At 45.0% G+C, this 20,586-nt stretch overlaps 1 protein-coding gene across 1 annotated transcript in view; it reads right to left on the bottom strand.

Moving 5' to 3' along the window:
* HSD17B7 (hydroxysteroid 17-beta dehydrogenase 7) overlaps positions 1 to 19,870 on the bottom strand; it is a 48,782-nt gene extending 28,912 nt beyond the window's left edge. Inside the window, exons 1-2 of the mRNA XM_073592849.1 lie at positions 19,627 to 19,870; positions 13,282 to 13,485 (exon numbers count right to left, since the gene is read on the bottom strand). Coding sequence (XP_073448950.1) covers positions 13,282 to 13,485; positions 19,627 to 19,781 — 359 coding nt within the window. The 5' untranslated portion in view covers positions 19,782 to 19,870. The remainder of the gene's footprint in view (positions 1 to 13,281; positions 13,486 to 19,626) is intronic.
* Positions 19,871 to 20,586: the final 716 nt, after the last annotated feature.

Here is a 20,586-nt window from a genome sequence, read left to right as displayed (position 1 = left end):
TTGTACACAAAACAGTAGAAATTGCCAGGAAGTTTCATGAGTATTACGAGAGCCTATATGCCATCAATAAACTAAGAACTAAAGAAGAGGCAGAGCAGAAACAGGAAAAAATAAAAGCTTATATGAGGGGGAGTGGTTTAGAGAGAATCTCGGAGGAGCAAATCAGTCAGCTAGAAGCCCCTATCTCTGAGGAAGAAATAATAAAAATAGTAAAAGAAACACCAATGGGGAAAAGTCCTGGGCCAGATGGCCTGACGATACTCTATTTACAGAAAGTTCAAAGATATTTTGGTCCCAAAAATGTGTTCCTACATGAATGGGATAGGGGAGAAGTGGGAATTACGTAAGGAAACGCTGGAGGCCACTATTGTTGTTATCCCAAAAGAAGGGAAAGATGGAACGCTATTGCCCCGTACACACGATCCGAAAATCGTACGAAAAATGCCGCATTCGAATCGATCGTACGATAATTGGATCGTTAGTACAGAGCTTTCGAGAGCCGATCAGGACAGTTCATCCGATATTATTCTATCGGACATGCACGGAAATTTTTTTCGTACGATGCCAGATCGTACGATTTTCGTTTCATCAGTACACCTATCGTTCGAAAATGCAATACAAATGCATTACAACACATGACATCACTTCCCGAATTTTTATGCTGTCGTACGGGAATTTTCGTGACTTTAGTAAACTCATCAGATTCGACGTGAGATCAGCATGCAAAAAAAAACGGCCGATCATTCGTCCGATAATCGTATCGTGTGTACGGGGCATAAGTTCCAGCTATAGACCTATCTCTCTCCTAAACCTAGATACTAAAATATACGCAAAAATTCTTGCTGACAGGTTGAAAAAAATAATGTCAAATATAATACATCCAGACTAGGTAGGTTTTATCCCCGGGAGGGAGGGGAGAGATAACGGAACCAGAACCTTGTTAGCAATACAGAAGATGAAGGACGGTGGGGCCCCAGGTCTACTCCTGTCGATCGATGCTGAGAAAGCATTCGACAGGGTAGACTGGGGCCTCATGCAGCGTTCGTGGGAAGAGATAGGTCTAGGTGAGAAAATGATAAAACGTATTAAGACCTTATATAACAGACCTACAGCAAGGGTAAGGATAAACGGGACATTATCAGCACAGTTCGAAATGCTCAACGGAACGAGACAGGGGTGTCCTTTATCACCCCTGCTGTTCGTGTTGGCGTTGGAACCACTCCTTTCTAAGATAAGACAGAGCCCAGACATAAGGGGGATAAAAGTGGGGGAGGAAACCCATAAGTTAGCGGCGTACGCAGACGACATTCTTTTCTATGTGACTAACCCAAGTGCAATAAAGTAAACGAGATAGAAAATTTGGAGTACCTGAGGTTTAGCGATAGTGAAGGTTTGGAAGCCTACGAGGAAAAATGGCAGGATTGGGTTAAATTCAAATTAAAAATGAGATACGCCGAAGTCATGGGAGCTTAAGGACGAGAATAGAAAGGGAATATAAGAAAAATATAGGTAACTAATAAGAGGAACATTGAAGAGAAATCGAGAGAAAGGTCCGGAATCATAACTGGTAGATAGAGGGGTTTTGGGGGGGGATGGAGGGGGGGCGGGTTTGGGGGAGGTATAAAACATAGTGTTGGTACGGGGGAATAAATGTATTTATATATACTAGATACATTTTCAATATAAAAATAAGGGGGAAAGGGGAGATTGCATATTATTAAAAAAAAAAAAAGGAATATGAGCTAAAATGATGTGACTGAGCGGGGAATAGAATGAACCGATAAGGTGAATTAACTACCCCAAAAGAACTGAAGTAGCAAAAGAAAAAAAAAAAAAAGGAAAACTTACCTCCCTAGGGGACTGGTGATTCCGATTTTTGCTTTTTTGAACAATTATAGTGCATGAAGAATCAAATTATCATCATTTACATACTTCCAAGTTCGTGGGATGCCTGATCTGGTCGCGTATTGCGGTTCCATCTACCAGCTACTTCGTCCCCATGACACTTCTGTGCACCTGCCTCCATTATGGTGCAAGTAAACATAAGAGGATATTTATGGGGACTTTTAACTGCTTCTGTGCCCCCTGCTTTTTCAGGTGGGTTAGCCCTTTTTTACAAATTCAAAAAGGGAACTCTAATCACTGGGCATGGAGGAGGAATAATATGCTGCAGGTACCATCTAACAATATAATCAGGTATCTTGTGATATTAATAGTTATTGATAGTACACCAGATGCTCAAATAAACCTGTCTAAAGTTGTGCAATATATTTAGCATCTGATAAAGTGCTAACCCTATACATGTTTGCATCTGTGATGAAATAACTGGGATAATCCAGGAACAGCTGTGATGTACTCCCATCATTTCATTATTCTGATTCAACTAATCTAAAAGTATTGATGCACGCACTGCTGTTTCTAGTACTCTAATTCCATGGCAGAGACGTCTCCCCAACAGACAAAAAAAAAAAGGATGGGATAGAAAAGTATACAAAAAAAAGTAAACCTATATTGAAATAAATCTGTCAGCCACCACTGCTGACCTCTTTCTGAAAATGCTGTTTATCTGCCTGTCTCTGTCTTCAAAATCTTTCTCTCATTTGTTAAAGTGTTTGTTAACCTAAAAAAACAAAAAAAAACAGATCCTGTTCCCTTAAAGCATGTTTTACAGCACAGTGCTTGTGCTGTGTAATTTGGCCCCTTCTATCACCTAAAAAACCAGGCTGATCCTGCCTGGCTATACCCTCCCCCTGTAAACTGACCACAGTTTATCATGGCTGCTGAGCCCTGGCACTGTGGTCAGTCTACATACCTCCGTCATCCGCAGCCCTGCTCTGTCCTTCTGTCCTCTCCTCCGTCCTCTCCCCCCTCCCTGCCTGTGTGCTTGTGTGAGTGCCCGCCCCCCTCCCCTCCTGCTGCTCTCATAACTACTATAAAATCCTCCCCTCTGTAATATAACAATATGTGTCCCTGTGCCTGTGTTATATAAAAAATATGCCAAAATGTACCTATATCAGAGTGGCTCCTGGCGCTCACATGACTCCTTGGCTCTCTCTCTCCTCTCTTCCCCTCCTCCCTGGCTGACATCATCGAGAGTGCTTGGCCACGCCCGCTAGAGCTATCAGCCGGGCAGAGGAGAGAGCTGAGGAGTCACGTGAGCACCGGGAGACGCTCTGATATAGGTACAGATCGGCATATGCTTTTATATAACACAGGCACAGGGACACATATTGTTATGTAACAGAGGAGATGGAAGGTCTTTATAGTAGTGGCTTAACAACCACTTTAAGTTTCATACCTGGAAGTACAAGGTATGTCACTTGATTTTATCAGGTGAACCATGTGGCAGGGCAGTGAACAAAAGGAAAGTATAAACATGTGTGGGGGGTCAACAGTTTTTAACTCTGTTTATTTGCCCTGCAGTGCTCAGTATGCTGCTGCTCCATTGTGTGATTGTAAAGCTAGATATACACTATACGGGTGTGTTGGAGCGCTTGGGTGGCTTGTGTCTGGGTCCCGGTGCGGCCGTGAAGGGCAGCAGACGAGGAGGACGGAGAAGCCGGTGCCGGTCGGCTGCGCTGTGACGCTCTCACTGGAGCCGCGGCAGTCACTGCACCTGTGTACCCGGAAGTCGGCGGAGTGGATCTCAGTGTACCGCTACGGAGCGGAGTGAGAGGAGGAGAGGTGGAACGGCTGAAACTGCAAGCCGGTGGCGAAACCTATGCTGTTATAAACTGCTATAAACTGCTCATGACATATTGTGGAGGCCGGTAAAGAGCTGGACGCTGGATCCTGGAACTTTGGAGGTTGGAGCAGGTGAGCGGGACATGAACGAGGGTTTTAACCCTCTTAATTAAGCACAGCTCACTGTGCCTGGCTGAAAGGCAGAAGGTTTTACCCTGGATTGTAGTAGGGGGACGGAGAAGTGAGCAGGCGGCTGTGGTGTATTTGACTGGTGTATTGGCTTCTGAACTGCTATACATGTACTCCAGCCGAGTGGAGACTGTAGGGTTGTAGCTAGCTCCCTGCATTAAAGAGACAGTACCTGCCTGTGTAACCCCGGTTAAATTTCCTCCTGGCTGCTACCCGGCTCCCCTGGTGCCCTATTTTTTTTCCCTTTTAGTAGTGTTGGGTGCTTAGGCACTTAAAAACAATAAGGATAATGTCAAGGAGGAGAGGGGAGGAGCCTGTCAGTATGGAGAATCTAGGGTCCCAGTCATTATGATCAGCGAAGGAGAAGGGGAACCAGGCGGCAACAGCGGCAGCAAAACTGGAGAGGTTTGCACATACCCCTGAACAGACCCCCACTAAGAATGGGCAAGTTTCGCAACCCAAGACCAGGGAAAAGGAAAAGCCAAGGTCAGGCATCTTCAACCCCAGCGGGAGTAGGGCATAAAAACCCGAATGCTAATAAAGACACAGGGGTAGGGGAAAAAACTCATTTACCACCACCAACAACTATCTCCGTCACAGAGGTAGAACCTACTCTGAGGGAAATTTTGCAGGCAATCAATTCTTGTAAAGCATCTGTGGAGGGGTTAAGTCGCCAAATCAAAGAGGTTAAAGATGATCTACTAATAATAAAGCAGGAGTTGCAAAAGGCAGTAGATAGAATAACGGGTTTGGAGGGAAGAGTGAGTCAAGTGGAGGACGATGTTTTTCCCCTACAACAAGATGTTAAATCTATGAAGGAACAACTGGGGAGAATTAATGAAAAAATGGACGAAATGGAAAACCGCCTGAGAAGGGACAATATAAGAATAGTGGGTTTCCCAGAGAGATGTGAGGGGCAGAGTCCCATCGCCTTTTTGGAAGGGTGGCTCACAGAAATATTTGGAAGGGATGCATTTTCCTCACAGTTTGCAATTGAGAGAGCCCACCGGGTCCCCTTCAGGGCCCCACTCCCTGGAGGGCGTCCCAGGTCCTTGTTAATGAAATTCCTGAACCACTGTGACAAGATAACTCTATTGCGTAAAGCCAGAGAGAAGGGGCTTATTTTTTATAACGGAGCAAAGGTTTCATTCTTTGCGGATTTTTCATCGGAGCTGCAGAGACGCAGGGAAGGTTTTTTGGAGATCAAACGTACCCTACAAAAATTTGAACTTAAGTATGCTTTACTGTATCCAGCCAGGCTGCAGGTTGAGGCAATTGGAGAGGTTCTCTTTTTTGATTCCCCGGTGGGGGTAACCCGCTGGTATGAAGAAAATAAACAGAGACTGAAGCCCAAAGAAAGGAGCCCAGAGTCTTAGGATGCTTGATAGGAAGATAAGAAGATCTGGACTGTGGGAAACGATATGAATTTGGTATAGAGAGTAAGAAGAGGGTGTATGATAGAGTAGGAATGGGGGATATGGAGGTTATTATATTTAAAATTTTGCACATTTGGTTGCCAATGGTGGAGGGTGGGGGGGGAATGTTTGGAAGGGTTATTTTGAAAGGAATATATGAGGTGGTCACGAATAGAGCCCCAGGGGCAAACCTGGTAAGGTGGGGGAGGAGGGGGGAGGGGGTGAGAGGGAGGGATGTGGGTGGGGGATTGGTGGGGGGGTGGGAGAGGGGTTGTAAGAGTATTTCTGAGAGAAATTAATATGCACACTGCACTTGGGAGGGTAGTTAGGGGGGGAGGGGGGAGGGGGATGTAGGTTTAAGCACATGGGTGGTATATTTAAGCACTATGAGGAAGGGGTTATCTAGAATGTTTACCGGAATGGAATACAAGAGTATGAAAGCCCCATGGGCTATAAAGTACGGGGGGTAATTAAAGGAACACGTTTTTTCTTTTTTTCTTTTTGTTTTGTTTTTCCTTTTTTTTTCTTCTTTCTTTCTTCTCTCTCCTCCCACTTTTGGGTAGTGCACAATATGGTATTAATAGTGGATTTTTACTTTAATTATTTTATGGGTTTTTTGGGAGTTATAGTGGTTAAGAAGGTGGTACTTTATGGCACAAGACAATGTACCAAGTTTAAGGTGCCCATTATTTTTGGTTCCTTAGAGGCTAGCTCTCGACTGTTGCCTGTTTGATGCAGTCTAAGGTCCTTAAAATAGGCTCCTGGAACGTTCGGGGGATGGGGAACCCGAACAAGAGGGCTGCCATTTTTTCGTTATTGAAGTTGGGGGAGGTGGGTATGGTCTGCCAGCAGGAGACGCACCTGACAAAGGACACGTTGGTTCGTCTACCAAGAAGGAGGTTCCAGGCCGAATATCACTCGGTTTACTCCTCCTACTCTAGGGGGGTGAGTATTTTTGTGACAAGAAATATGATGTTCTCCTGCAGGCAGACCAGGATAGATAGTTTGGGTCGCTATGTTTTTTTATATTGCTCTATTGAAAACAGAATGTATGTTATTGCCAACATTTATATCCCCCCACCTTTTAAATTGGAAGAGTTATATAGTCTGCTGGAGTTTATGCTGGATAAAACAGATACCCCGGTGATAGTATTAGGGGACTTTAACGAGGTGCTGAATAGAGAGTTGGACAGATTCCCGTCGAGAGCCCAAGCAGATAGTTTAGCAGGGGGCCGGTTGGGCCAATTTTTAGAGGAGGCAGGTCTATTGGATATCTGGAGGGCTCGGAACCCTGGAGTAAGGCAGTATTCCTGTTTTTCCTCTTCCCACTCCACCTTCTCAGGATTGATATGACCCTGGGGAATGCGGAGGCAGTACCATTAATAAAGGATGTAGTATATTATCCAAGAGGGATCTCGGATCACTCCCTGATGGTGGCTTCAGTGGGTATAGGGGTCAGGGAGGTTAGAAGGTTTTGGAAGTTAAGCCCATATTGGTTGGAGTTAATGGGGGAACCAGAGAGGATAATAACAAAGTTAGAAGACTTCTTAAAATCGAATGAAGGCTCAACTACAGCGGGGGTACAATGGGACACATTGAAGGCATTCCTCAGGGGTATTTTGATTCAGGGGGTGGCAGGAATCAAAAAAAGGGCAAGGGAGTGGGAGGAGGGAATTGGAGATGGCAGAGAAGCAATTTATAGAAGATCCTACCCCAGAGAGGCAGAAATGGTGGGCGGAGAAACAAGAGTCCTATAGATCAGCAGTCCTGAAGAGGGGCGAAAACAAGCAACTTTTTCAGAAACAACGGACCTTTGGGGAAGGTGAAAGTGTGAGACGTATGCTGGCCTACCTAGCAAAAACCAACTCCTCCTCCTCGATGATCCCGGCAATCAGGACCCCAAAGGGCGAGATATCCTCTCAGAGTCTAGAAATTACAGGCGTATTCGAGAAGTATTACGAGAAGCTGTATAGATCACAAGGGATCGTTGAGGAGAAGGACATGGAAAATTTTTTTAAGGATATAAGGGTCCCGATGGCTACTGAAGAGGATAGAGAGGGTATGGATGCGCCAATTACATTGGCTGAAGTGCAACAAGCAGTAAATGGGATGGCAAACCAAAAATCTCCAGGACCGGATGGTCTCCCGGTAGAAACCTATAAGCAGTATGGGAAGATCCTCCTGCCAGAACTACTGAAAACACTGAACTGGGCTCTACAGGGAGGATGTTTGCCTGCTTCGATGACCGAAGCAGATATCATCCTGCTTCATAAAGAGGGGGGTGACCCACTGGACCCGTCGGCATACAGGCCTATATCCCTATTGTGTACAGACGCTAAGATCCTGGCAAGGGTGCTGGCTGCCAGGCTTAATAAAGTTATACATAAACTTATCCACGTGGACCAAACGGGATTTATTTCTCATAGAACCACGAGCATGAACATCAGGAGGGCATATATGAACCTCCAGACCCCGACAGAGAATATGGGTTCCAGAGCAGTATTATCGCTGGACATAACCAAGGCCTTTGATAGCCTGGAGTGGCCCTATCTCTGGCGAGTGTTGGAGGAGTTTGGCCTGGGTCCTGTTTTTAGTAGGTGGATAAGAATATTGTATAGAGGCCCGAGCGCAAGGGTTAGGGTTAATAAAGACCTTTCAGGGAAAATATGCTTAGAGAGGGGAACAAGGCAGGGGTGCCCCCTGTCTCCCCTGCTTTTTGCCCTTGCCATGGAACCACTAGCTATTTGTATAAGGTCCAGCTCAAAGATTGAGGGGTTTGTAAGAAGAATAGGAGAGGAGAGGATTGCCCTGTATGCCGACGATGTTTTATTGTTTCTGGGGGATATGGAAGGCTCTCTTAGGCAGGTAATGGAGATAATGGAGAAGTTTGGCAAGGTGTCGGGACTGGTGGTGAACTGGAGGAAGTCGGCACTATTGCCACTAGATACACCCAACGGTCAGGACTTATTGGGAATTCCAGACCTAAAAGTAGTCTCAATGACTCGTTATTTGGGTATAAATATGTCAAAAGATCCCAACCAGTACATTGTAGATAACCTAGTTCCATTACTGGGCAAATTCGAGCGTAAAATTGACATCTGGAGTCGGCTGCCCCTGTCTGTAGCAGGAAGGGGCAACTTAATTAAGATGGTCTGGTTGCCCCAATTGCTGTACCTGTTACACAACTCACCAGTGTGGGTGAATAAAAAGTGGTTCAAAAAGATAGACTCACTATTTAGGGAACTGTTGTGGAGGAGAGGGAGGGCCAGGATTAGCCTTCAGAATTTACAGCTGCCAGTTAAAGAAGGAGGTATAGCTCTCCCGCATCCGAGGTGCTACTTTTTGGCGGCACAGCTACAGCACATTGGGGGTGGTTGTGCGGATAGAGGTTTGTTAACTCTGGAGGCACCCCATAAAACCGTAGTGGAGGCACTGGAGGCAGATTCATTACCTAGTAGCGGTCCTACAACCAAGTTAATAATAAAAGTTTGGAAAGCAACTAAGTCCCTAATGGGGTATGCCGGGTTTACAGAATTTGCTCCCCTCTGGCACAACAGAAACCTGCAGGAGATTGTGGTTATGGGGGAATTTAAGGAATGGGCAAGGTGGGGTATAAATAGACTGGTCCAACTGTATCGAGGGAACGTATTGAAAACCTTTGAGGATCTTCAAAAAGAATATAATATCCCAAAACAAACATTTTTCAGGTATTTACAAATGAGGGCGGCTCTGGAGGCACAATTTAGGGTGGGGCCTCTAGTTTGGACAGATGCTGTACTGCTACAAAGAGTGATTAGACCTGGGCAGATGAAGGGTTTTATTTCCAGAACTTATACGCAATTATGCAAGGAGGCCATTGTTAGACCAGAGCACCTCGGTTGTAGGGAGGGGTGGGAGAGGGATGTGGGAAAGTTGACTGATACACAATGGAGGGAAGTTTTGGAGGTGGGGCAGGAGGTTTCAGTTTCACCTGCACAGAGACTCTCTCACCTAATGTTGATATATAGAGCATACTACACCCCAAAAAAGCTATTCCGTTTTGGTGTAAGCCCAGATGCCAAGTGCCCCAGGTGTGGGGAGGAGGGCGACCTGATACATATGGTATGGAGGTGCCCTAAACTGGTACGGTACTGGCTAGGGGTTGTGGGCTCTATTGGAGACAAGTGGGGGATTCTTTTAGAGGCAGATGTCAGACTCTGTATACTAGGATATAGGGTATGGAGATCGGAGGAATCAGCGGTCAAGATTGCGGTCTTGAGATGCCTATACCAAGCTCGGAAGCTCATTATGCAGAGATGGCAATCAGCCCTCCCCCCCCGACAGTCGAGGAGTGGGGTAAAACAATAAACAATGTAGTATGGAAGGAGAGAGCCCTGTATATTAGAAGAGGGAGCCTCAAAAAATTTAAAAAGATGTGGGACCCCTGGGTAATAAGTGTAGGGTGTCAGGAATAAAAGGGAGGCTCTGGTTAGGGAGGGACGAAACTAAGGGGATTGGGAGGGTATGGAAGAAAATAAATACCTGTCGTCTTAAGGTTCCATGTGAGGCTAGCTGCTGGATAAGATATGTAGATGTAATAGGAGTATGGTGTGGAACGGCTGAGGGTCACATGGTTTCTCCCCCAACAGAATATGTATATTTGAAATTGCGGATATTTTTAACATGGTGTATGTAAAGTCAAGAAATGTTAATAAAGACTATTTAAGAAAAAAAAAAAAGATACACACTATACAATTTTCTGTAGATTGTTTCCTTCAGATTTACCAAAACCATATAATATGAAGTCAAACCTTAAGCATTTCAATTTGTATGCAATCAGGCAGGCCCTTGCATTACATGGTTTTGGTAAATCTAAAGGAAATCAGACAACAAAAGTTGTATAGTGTGTATGGGGTAAAAGACTGCCAGCATATTTTGTACCAAGTACAGCATACTCTTTCACTGAAGTAGAGACCCTGAACCTAGTTATGCTGTCTAGCTTGGGTGCCTGGATCAACAGATTAACAGAAAACAATTACTAATCTACTGACAAGTATGAAAATAACTTTCCCAAGTAATAGCTATCCCCTTAAACAGTAAACAGAAATTAAAATGTAATTACAAAAGAACCTTCATCTTGTGTTTATCACACAACCATTTCATGCAGCCATATGCTTACAATTTTTAAGGATCAGCCACTGATAGTGGAGTGCAAATCAGGTTGGATGACCTTGCCTACTGAACTTAAAGTGCTTCTTACCCTAAAAAAAAAAAAAAAAAAAAGGATCCTGTTTCCTTAAAGCATGTTATACAGCACAGTGCTTGTGTTGTGTAATTTGGCCCCCTGTATCACCTGAAATACCTGGCTGATCCTTCCTAGCCATGTCCTCCCCTCTGTACACTGACCAGGGTATATCATGGCTGCTGAGCCCTGACACTGTGGTCAGCTTACATGCCTCCATCATCTGCAGCTCTGCTCTCTGCTGTCCTCCTCCCCCTTCCCTCCCTGCCTGTCAGCTCTGTCCACTCCACAATACTTTGCTCCTGCTGCTATCATATATGTAGTATAAGCATGCCATCCCCTCTGTTATAAAAACTCTATGTGTCCCTGTGCCTGTGCTGTATAAAAAAGATGCCGATTATACCTTATACAGTGGGGACAGAAAGTATTCAGACCCCCTTAAATTTTACACTCTTTGTTATATTGCAGCCATTTGCTAAAATCAATTGAGTACATTTTTTCCTCATTAATGTACACACAGCACCCCATATTGACAGAAAAACACAGATTTATTGACATTTTTGCAGATTTATTAAAAAAGAAAAAACAAAATATCACATGGTCCTAAGTATTCAGTCCCTTTGCTCAGTTTTTAGTAGAAGCACCCTTTTGATCTAATACATTCATGAGTCTTTTTGGGAAAGATGCAACAAGTTTTTCACACCTGGATTTGGGGATCTTCTGCCATTCCTCCTTGCAGATCCTCTCCAGTTCTGTCAGGTTGGATGGTAAACGCTGGTGGACAGCCACTTTTATGTCTCTCCAGAGATGCTCAATTGGGTTTAAGTCAGGGCTCTGGCTGGGCCATTCAAGAACAGTCACGAAGTTGTTGTGAAGCCTCTCCTTCCTTATTTTAGCTGTGTGCTTAGGGTCATTGTCTTGTTGGAAGGTAAACCTTCGGCCCAGTCTGAGGTCCTGAGCACTCTGGAGAAGGTTTTTGTCCAGGATATCCCTGCACTTGGCCGCATTCATCTTTCCCTCGATTGCAACCAGTCGTCCTGCCCTTGCAGCTGAAAAACACCCCCACAGCATGATGCTGCCACCACCATGCTTCACTGTTGTCACTGTATTGGACAGGTGATGAGCAGTGCCTGGTTTTCTCCACACATACCGCTTAGAATTAAGGCCAAAAAGTTCTATCTTGGTCTCATCAGACCAGAGAATCTTATTTCTCACCATCTTGGAGTCCTTCAGGTGTTTTTTAGCAAACTCCATGCGGGCTTTCATGTGTCTTGCACTGAGGAGAGGCTTCCGTCAGGCCACTCTGCCATAAAGCCCCGACTGGTGGAGGGCTGCAGTGATGGTTGACTTTCTACAACTTTCTCCCATCTCCCGACTGCATCTCTGGAGCTCAGCCACTGTGATCTTTGGGTTCTTCTTTACCTCTCTCAGCAAGGCTCTTCTCCCCCGATAGCTCAGTTTGGCCAAACAGCCAGCTCTAGGAAGGGTTCTGGTCGTCCCAAACATCTTCCATTTAAGGATTATGGAGGCCACTGTGCTCTTAGGAACCTTAAGTGCAGCAGATTTTTTTTTGTAACCTTGGCCAGATCTGTGCCTTGCCACAATTCTGTCTCTGAGCTCTTCAGGCAGTTCCTTTGACCTCATGATTCTCATTTACTCTGGCATGCACTGAGCGGTAAGGTCTTATATAGACAGGTGTGTGGCTTTCCTAATCAAGTCCAATCAGTATAATCAAACACAGCTGGACTCAAATGAAGGTGTAGACCATCTCAAGGATGATCAGAAGAAATGGACAGCACCTAAGTTAAATATATGAGTGTCACAGCAAAGGGTCTGAATACTCAGGACCATGTGATATTTCAGTTTTTCTTTTTTAATAAATCTGCAAAAATGTCAACAATTCTGTGTTTTTCTGTCAATATGGGGTGCTGTGTGTACATTAATGAGGAAAAAAAATGAACTGAAATGATTTTAGCAAATGGCTGCAATATAACAAACAGTGAAAAATTTAAGGGGGTCTGAATACTTTCCGTCCCCACTGTATCAGAGAATCTCCCGACACTCACGTGACTCCTCAGCTCTCTCTCCTCCCCAGCTGATGTCAGCAGCAGTGCATGGCCTCACCCACTATAGCTGTCAGCCGGGCAGAGGAGAGAGCCGAGGAGTCATGAGACGCTGTGATATAAGTTATAATCGGCATCTTTTTTTATACAGCACAGGGATACATAGCGTTATATAACAGAGGGGATGGCATGCTTATACAACCACTTTAAAGCGGAGCTTCACCCAAAAGATGTTGTTCCACTTTAAATCCTCCTCCCCCTCCTCTACCATTTGGCAGGTCATTTTTTTCGGTGGTGGTTAAGCATGTACCTAGTTTTAACAGGTACCCGCTCCCACTTCTGCTCAAATCACCTAGGCGATCCGAACAGAGGTTCTCCTCTCCCCCTCCCATGTCTTCTGGGACATGTCACAAGTCCCAGAGGACTGCGGGACAATTCACAAAGCGCACAGGCAGTACAGCTAACTGCCCATAGTTCAGATGTGGGCAACGGGCACCCGAAGGCTAGTGAAGAACTATCCCTGGTGAAGAAGTTGCTAGATCCCTGGACAGGTAAGTGTCCTATTATTAAAAGTTAGCAGCTGCAGGATTTGTAGCTACTGACTTTTCATTTTTTTTTTTCCCAGGGTGGAGAACCGCTTTAACGATTATGCACACAGTTGTTTTTTTTTTTACCAAACACAAAACACAATCATAATAAAGTTACTTGCCTTTCTCTCAGTGTTTTTGCTCCTTGTACCACAGACTTAAGTTTGCCTACATCAACTTGCAGGATGCTTACATCAGCTGATGGATGGGATGACAGCAGTGCGGAGCGTGCAGCCTCAGCCCTCTGCATATTTCTGCACGCCAAGCATAAGCGAATCTGATCATCTTGAGAGAGAAGCCTTTCACAAAGAGCCAAACCAATACCACTGCAAAAGAACAATGGAACCGTTAAAGTGTATCTAAATCCAAGAACAAAAATTTATAGTATTGCAACTTACCAGTCCTAAGATGTGATGGCTGCATTCATTTTCTAATTTTACAAATTTTTTCCTTTATTTTAACATGAAAATCCTGCCATTAGGGGAAGTATGGCCAAAGCTCTTGTGGCTATACTTCTTCTATGGTGCAGTTTGATCTGCGCTCCTGTGACCCGTTTTCAGCCGACAGCGCACTAAAGCCCACAGTCAGCTGACGTCACTCAGCCGATCCAGGCTGAGGAAAGATCCTGACTTTACAGTTGGCATCCACCCACATGCCTGGACTGGCAGCTGGCTCAGCCACTCAATGAGCCACTGGGAGACTGAGGCAGCCAGCCCTGCCCCCCTCAGCTCAGGCGCTCCAGTGAGCGCTGGAGGGTCAGAGCAGAGAGCCGGTGACTAACAGTCCCTGGCTTTCTGCTCACTAAAGACTGAGAACTGAGTGATCAGCGGCCCTTGATCGCACAGTTCTCGGTCTTACAGGTGGCAGGATACAGCTGTAGCTGGGATCAGTACTGCACCCACCTAGATGAGTATATATGTTTTTTTTTTTATAACCATACTTCAATTTTAACATCCTTCTTGTTCTAAGGTGACATCTGTACTGAGCAGAGTTGTCACCCTAGGAAAGGAAGTGTGTTAGGTCTACATATTAACTTTACCTCTTCTCCATAACAGAGGGAAGTATTTTGTAGTCCAAAGAAGTAGGAAGAAACAATGCTAACTGATAATATCCTGTGCTCTCTGCCTCTGGACTGTTATCAGCTCACAAAATTTCAGGCTGAATGGACCTTTATTGAACTCCTCAAACAGATATTATAAAGCACATTCATTTATATAATAAGCAGACCAAAAGGGAGCAAGTAAGAAAAATGTATTGTTAGCCTTCACATACAGTTTAGGAAATACAAAAATCTGATTTATTGTTTATCTCTAGGCTTATAAGAAGATGCAAAAAAATGTGTGAATTAGCCGTAAAAACAAGCAAATGTCTACATGGGCAGTTAAAATACTGTTTAACCCATCAAATATTTCTAAAACACCCTCACCACAGCGAGTAGCAAGAAAGGAGACACTAATATTTCCTGTTGCAGTTTTGTAGTGTCTTTTAGCATGGTCCCACCAGTGCTCCCCTCTTGAAGCCTGCCCAATGTATACACATATGTACATAAACCCCTAAATCACAACACATATTAGGCATCGTCCCACCCCGAAGGTGGAAAAATAGTTTTAGGGCCATTGTTTAAAGTGATATTAAACCCTCAGTTTGTTTAAGCATTTTTAGCAGTTGATTTATTCACTTACAGAGTATGCAGCTTCTTTATATTTATTCCTTACCTATGTCCCTGGTACCTCTGCCCCAGGTTTCATGTTTCGGGGTGGCTCCTTTCTCTTGTAGCATCCTGTGGAGCCACCCTGGCATGCAAGGACTAGAGTTGTGCCTCCCTACACTGAGTGAATCAATAGAAACACACAACCCCATAGCCTAGGGTGGCCATGGACTTGCCTGCTCCTCCCTTCTCCAAGCTAAGAGACTGGTTCCAGACTGCACTGTCCACTGTTAAAGTGATTGTAGAGTCTCGTTTTTTCACCTATAAAAATAACAAACATGTCATACTTACTGCTCTGTTGCAGTGGATTTGCACAGAGCAGCCCAGATCCTCTTCTCGGGTCCCTCTTCTGCTCTCATGGCCCCTCCCTCCCCCTTGCTATGGGGCACGAGCTGAGTCCCTGTGTCCATTCAGACACGAAGCCCCGCTCCCTCGCTCCCCTGATTGGCTAGCTGACTTTGACAGCAGTGAGAGCCAATGGCACCGCTGCTGTGTCTCAGCCAATCAGGAAGGAGAATCTGGATGGCTGAGACATTCGTGGACATTGCTGGACAGAGAGGGACCTCATGTAAGTGTTAGGGGGGCTACTGCACACAGAAGGCTTTATCTTAATGCATATGCATTAAGATAAAAAAAAAACTTCTGCCTTTACAACCCCTTTATCTCTTTCTGGTGAAGGCCACAAAACTGCACTGAGAGAGCAAGAGCCAGCAGCAAAATTTGTACGCCCAGTTCACACCAGAATGTGGTGTGGGGAAGAACCCAGGTTTCATGTGCATTTCCCGCATTGCGTTCAAAACGCACTACATTTGCGATCTGCAGCGGATATCAGTGTTAACTTAAAGAATAAGTTCACCTTTACAGAAAAATCTGCAATGTGAACTTACACTGTACCCCCTCCCCACCCCCCCTGGTCCTACTGACCAGGAGTCCGGGGATCACCGGCTCTGACACATCAGATAGCTGCTTTACCGGTCTGGGGTTTAAAAATCCCCTCTGGTTAATCTCCTAAACGTACCTCGTAAAGGTGCATATAGGAGGCATTCTAATTGGTCGGTGTCATCACATGGGTGGCACCGACCAATCAGACCTTGCATAGCCCATCCTGTCAGTGCTGGAGAAGAGGAGAGAAAGCCGCGGGGATTTCAAATCCCCGGACCGGTAAAGCGCCTATCTGATGTGTCAGAACAGGTGATCGTGGGACTCCAGGTCAGCGGGACCGGGTGGGGGTCCAGTGTAAGTTCACCTTACAGATTTTCTATAAAGGTGAACACTTTAGGGACAACCCAAATGCAGGCCGCATGAACCAGATCACATGGTACAGTAGCACCATGTAATCTGGTTGCTGTGCATTTTTTTAAAAGTATATTTAAATGGAAAAGCAAAGAAAATGGACTTTGTAGGCACCAATTATAAAAATATATATATGAATTTTTATTGTACACATAATACAAAAAACACACGTTAAAACATTGAAAAATAAGGTGCCAAAGGCTAGCTAAGTCTCTCTCAGACAGGTCATAGACCCCAGAGACAAACCCTTAAAACAAGGACATTACCCACAATGTAGTATAATAGACAACAAACTTGGTTAGCTCTACATGTTTCACAACTGAATGCTTCTTCAGGAGCTTGTTTGATTAGTCTACAGGAGAGAGAGAAGATACAATATACAAGTAATAAATACAGTTGGTATTAAACATCTTGGTAGAGAGTCTCAACAATCTGTGGGGGGTACCACAAGGCAGTCAACAGGTGGATCTCCAGGAGGACATGCAAAGGGTGAAGCAGCTGACATGTGGGGACGTGCCTGGTAAAGAGACTATATTAGATATGAAGGAAGAAGAAAATAAATAGTAATGGCAGAGAAAAAGGAGATATATAGACACAAAGAGGCATATATATATATGCACATAGATATATATCTCTGCTGCGAAGATAAAAGAAGACGTGTCAAGACCCAGCAAGGGTTGGTTAAGGTGAATTTAGAAAATTTACTCCATGCAGGAAAAGGGTAGGTGAACGTTGTGAGATACAAGCACATAAGTTTAAACATACCTTAGATGAAACAATTAAATAATAATTCTGATAAGTGCTCAGTATAAAACGAGTTTTTACATGGTAGAACTGTGCTTGATAATAAACATCGTCGCTTCTAGAATGTATGTATAGATATAGTAATTAGAGACAGTTTCAAACGATAATGGTTTAGTCATCACATAAGTTCAGCAGCATTGCTCAAAGAGTGCTAAGTCTCACCTTATAATGGTGGTTTATATATAGAGTCTTTATATCAAACATAGAGAGTGTTCACTTCAAGGAACTAACAGTAGAAAAAGGAAGCTAGATGGAGGTTTATCTGCAGTGGCACAGTAAGTTTGGCTGATGCCAGGTAAGAGCCATCTACAAGAAAAGGAAAATGTATACCTAAATCTCTGCAGTGCATGTGTTACATGAACCCAGCAGCGGGGGTACAGTGAACAACTAAAGAAGGATAAAAGCCTTACCAGAGAGGATGGAGTAGTAGCTATGGCTATGTCACAAACGCCGTTTGGGAGAGGTAGCATGGTGCAAGGCTGACTGGTCAGCCTTAAATGCACGTCCCAATCAGGTGTGCGGCTTCCGCATCACCTGATTTGGCCAGGCAGGGCTGCGCACACAACCCCGCACGTCCGCGCATGCGCAGTGCGCAGAGCGGCTGCAAAGGACATGGCCGTACGAAGAGGGCACAGTCCTGAAGTGATCCAGGGCCAATGGCTCCCCCCCAGTGGACACTCCAATAAATAACAGCGTGAAGCCACTGTAAAGGCAGATGGACATAGCCAGTATGAGGTGATAGTATGACCAGAGGGAGGAAAAGCCAAAAAGGGAGAGCACCTAACCCGGATCTAGAGCCGCAAAAAACGTCTCCAGAAGGGGACGAACTGCGGCTACCCGGCCGCACATGCAACTCGCAACACCAGCACGTCACAGAAATCCAGAAATTGATGCCAATGGGGTCTCCACCACATGCTCGAGACAAAAAGCCATGATCAGACATAGGTAGAACAGGTAGCACCTATAAAAGAAGTAAAAATAAAAGATGAGAAAAACAGACATTAATAAAAAGTAACTGCAAACACTTTTTATATGTGACATCAGTTGATTGGTGAGCAGCAAGAAGGGATAAACAAAAGGAATACCGAAGAGGTAGAACCACATGGCTATACAAATAGATATCTGTTTAGGCAGTGAAGAGCTCAACAGGGCGGGAGAGGGGGGAAGGAGGGACAGGGGTCACGTGAGGAGGCACGATGTATTAGAGTATAAAATCAATCAAAAAAAAGGGGGGGTAATCTAGAACATACCCCGTTATTAGAGGAATGACTTATAGGATTGTACTTCATTAATGCCTGGCCATCGTGTAGCATTAAGGCGCTCTATCCATTTCGCCTCATGCTGGAGTATCATCCTATCCCAAATTCTTCCCCTGGGGTCCCGTGGAATCACTGCCAAAACAATAAAAGTGGCAACAGAAGTATCCAATCTATGACAAAGATCCACATGTCTACTTATGGGACTCAGCATCCTGCCATTGGCAGAAGAATAAATAGGATCATTTATTCTTTGTCGTAATTGGCCAATTGTTTTGCCAATATAAAAAAACCCACATCTGCATGTCATTAAAGAGGAGGTCCAGTCAAAAAAAAAAAAAAATGAAAAGTCAGCAGCTACAAATACTGCAGCTGCTGACTTTTAATTGGACACTTACCTGTCCCAGGGTCCAGCGATGTGGGGGATCGAAGCCCCGCTCGTCTCTCCCTCCATTCAGCGGTGCCGGCATTGCAACTGTGGGCGCCGGGCTGTGGCTTCACAGCCTGGCACCCACTGCGCATGCGCGAGCTGCGCCGTGTGCTCGGTCACCTGGGACCTGTAATGGGTCCCAGATGATTGACAGGAGGGAGGGAGCAGAGCTGGGCCCTTCCTGTGCCGAGGGGGAAGTGATGTCACCAGCCCAGGCACTGGAAGAGGCAGACTACGAGGAACCCCCTAGCAACAGGCATTTAGAGGTAAGTAAAAAAAAATATATATATATCCAAATTTTTTTTTGTAGTTTTTTTTAGGATTTTTCATGTATTTTTTTATTTTTTTTTGGGTGGAACCCCACTTTAAGTAGACCACCCCCTGGGTACTGCAATCAGCCCGAAAGTGTGGGTAGAAGAGCTCGCCAATTACGACAAAGAATGCCTCCTAGGCTCACCACACACATTACAATCTAACCATACAATCTCTGTACAATCATCCTTAGATCTAGCAGAACTATGGAACCTACCCAATCAATGTGTACCAGGCAGGCTGACCCTTGTACTACATACATGATGGTGGATGGAAAGAAGACTGGAACCTGTGTGTGATGACAGCTCCATCTGATAAGTACAGCAAAGTCCAGCCCGAGTCATACAACAGTGATCACAGTCAGGGATCTTATATAAGAACAGCCCAATGATCCCCCTTGTAATGTAATATTCCACATCAATGATCCCCCTTGTAATGTAATATTCCACATCAATGATCCCCCTTGTAATGTAATATTCCACATCAATGATCCCCCTTGTAATGTAATATTCCACATCAATGATCCCCCTTGTAATGTAATATTCCACATCAATGATCCCCCTTGTAATGTAATATTCCACATCTCCCATCTCTTCTATCGTGACATAACAAGCTCTTGTCAGCATTAGAGAACACACACCTCCCATCTGCACACAGCACGTACCTGTTGGCTCCGGTGACTACAACAACCTTCCTCATCTCGGTAACAACACGTTCCCCACTGTCACATACAAATATGAATTGTGAGCCCTCCTTTATGAATAAGGGAGGGGCTAGACGGACTATGGGCGGGATCAACCGTACGAGATGCCGCCTCATCCAATCCCTGGCTGAGTCCCTCCCATTCCACAAGAGGTTCTTCCTTTACGATGAATGAGATCGTGGAAGCCTCTGCTTCTGGGGGGGCGTGCCCGGTACTGCACGCCAGCGCGATTATGAGGAGAGAATCGCACGATGGGCGTGGTTTAGTATGGTAATCGGAGGTGGGAGGATTTTGTGGGTGAAGGCGGGAGAGCTGTGGCTTTACAGAGTTGCTTACTGGTAGTCGCAGACAATGTGGGCGTGGTCTGTGTTCTGTGTCGGAAGGTGAACTATGGAAGGCGGCTAGTTATAAGCTGTAATACCATCTCCTCCACAAGGGGCAGAGCTCTGTGCGAGGGAACCTAGACCAAACCCTGCACAGGGGAGCTCACCACACTCTGACTGCAGGAGGCTGTAGAACAGAAATCTTCAAACTACGGCTCTGCGGCTGTTGCGGAACTACACATCCCATGAGGCATTGTAAAACTCTGACATTCACAGGGATGACTAGGCATGATGGGAATTGTAGTTCCTGAACAACTGGAGGTCCATAGTTTGAAGACCCCTGTTGTAGAATATTCTGGAACAGGAGAAGTATTTGCTTCCTGCTGCTGGAAATGGAAGGAGTCATATACTGACTTGTCAGGTGTAAAGTACATTCACACCTGAGTGTCCCATTTTCAATCGTTTTTTCTAAGTGTTTTTCAGGTGTTTTTGGAGCAGAATTGTACGTTTTTGCAGCTTTTGTCAGGCGTTTCTCAACTAAGGCTTCATTTACACTGGGCTTTAAAAACGTTGCTTCTACACGAGTTTTGTGTTCTGC

This window comes from Aquarana catesbeiana, linkage group LG07 (assembly GCF_042186555.1).
Source record: "Aquarana catesbeiana isolate 2022-GZ linkage group LG07, ASM4218655v1, whole genome shotgun sequence".
Taxonomy (NCBI): domain Eukaryota; kingdom Metazoa; phylum Chordata; class Amphibia; order Anura; family Ranidae; genus Aquarana; species Aquarana catesbeiana.
The sequence above is the reverse complement of the archived record's forward strand: the minus strand, read 5'-3'. Positions and strand labels throughout refer to the sequence as shown.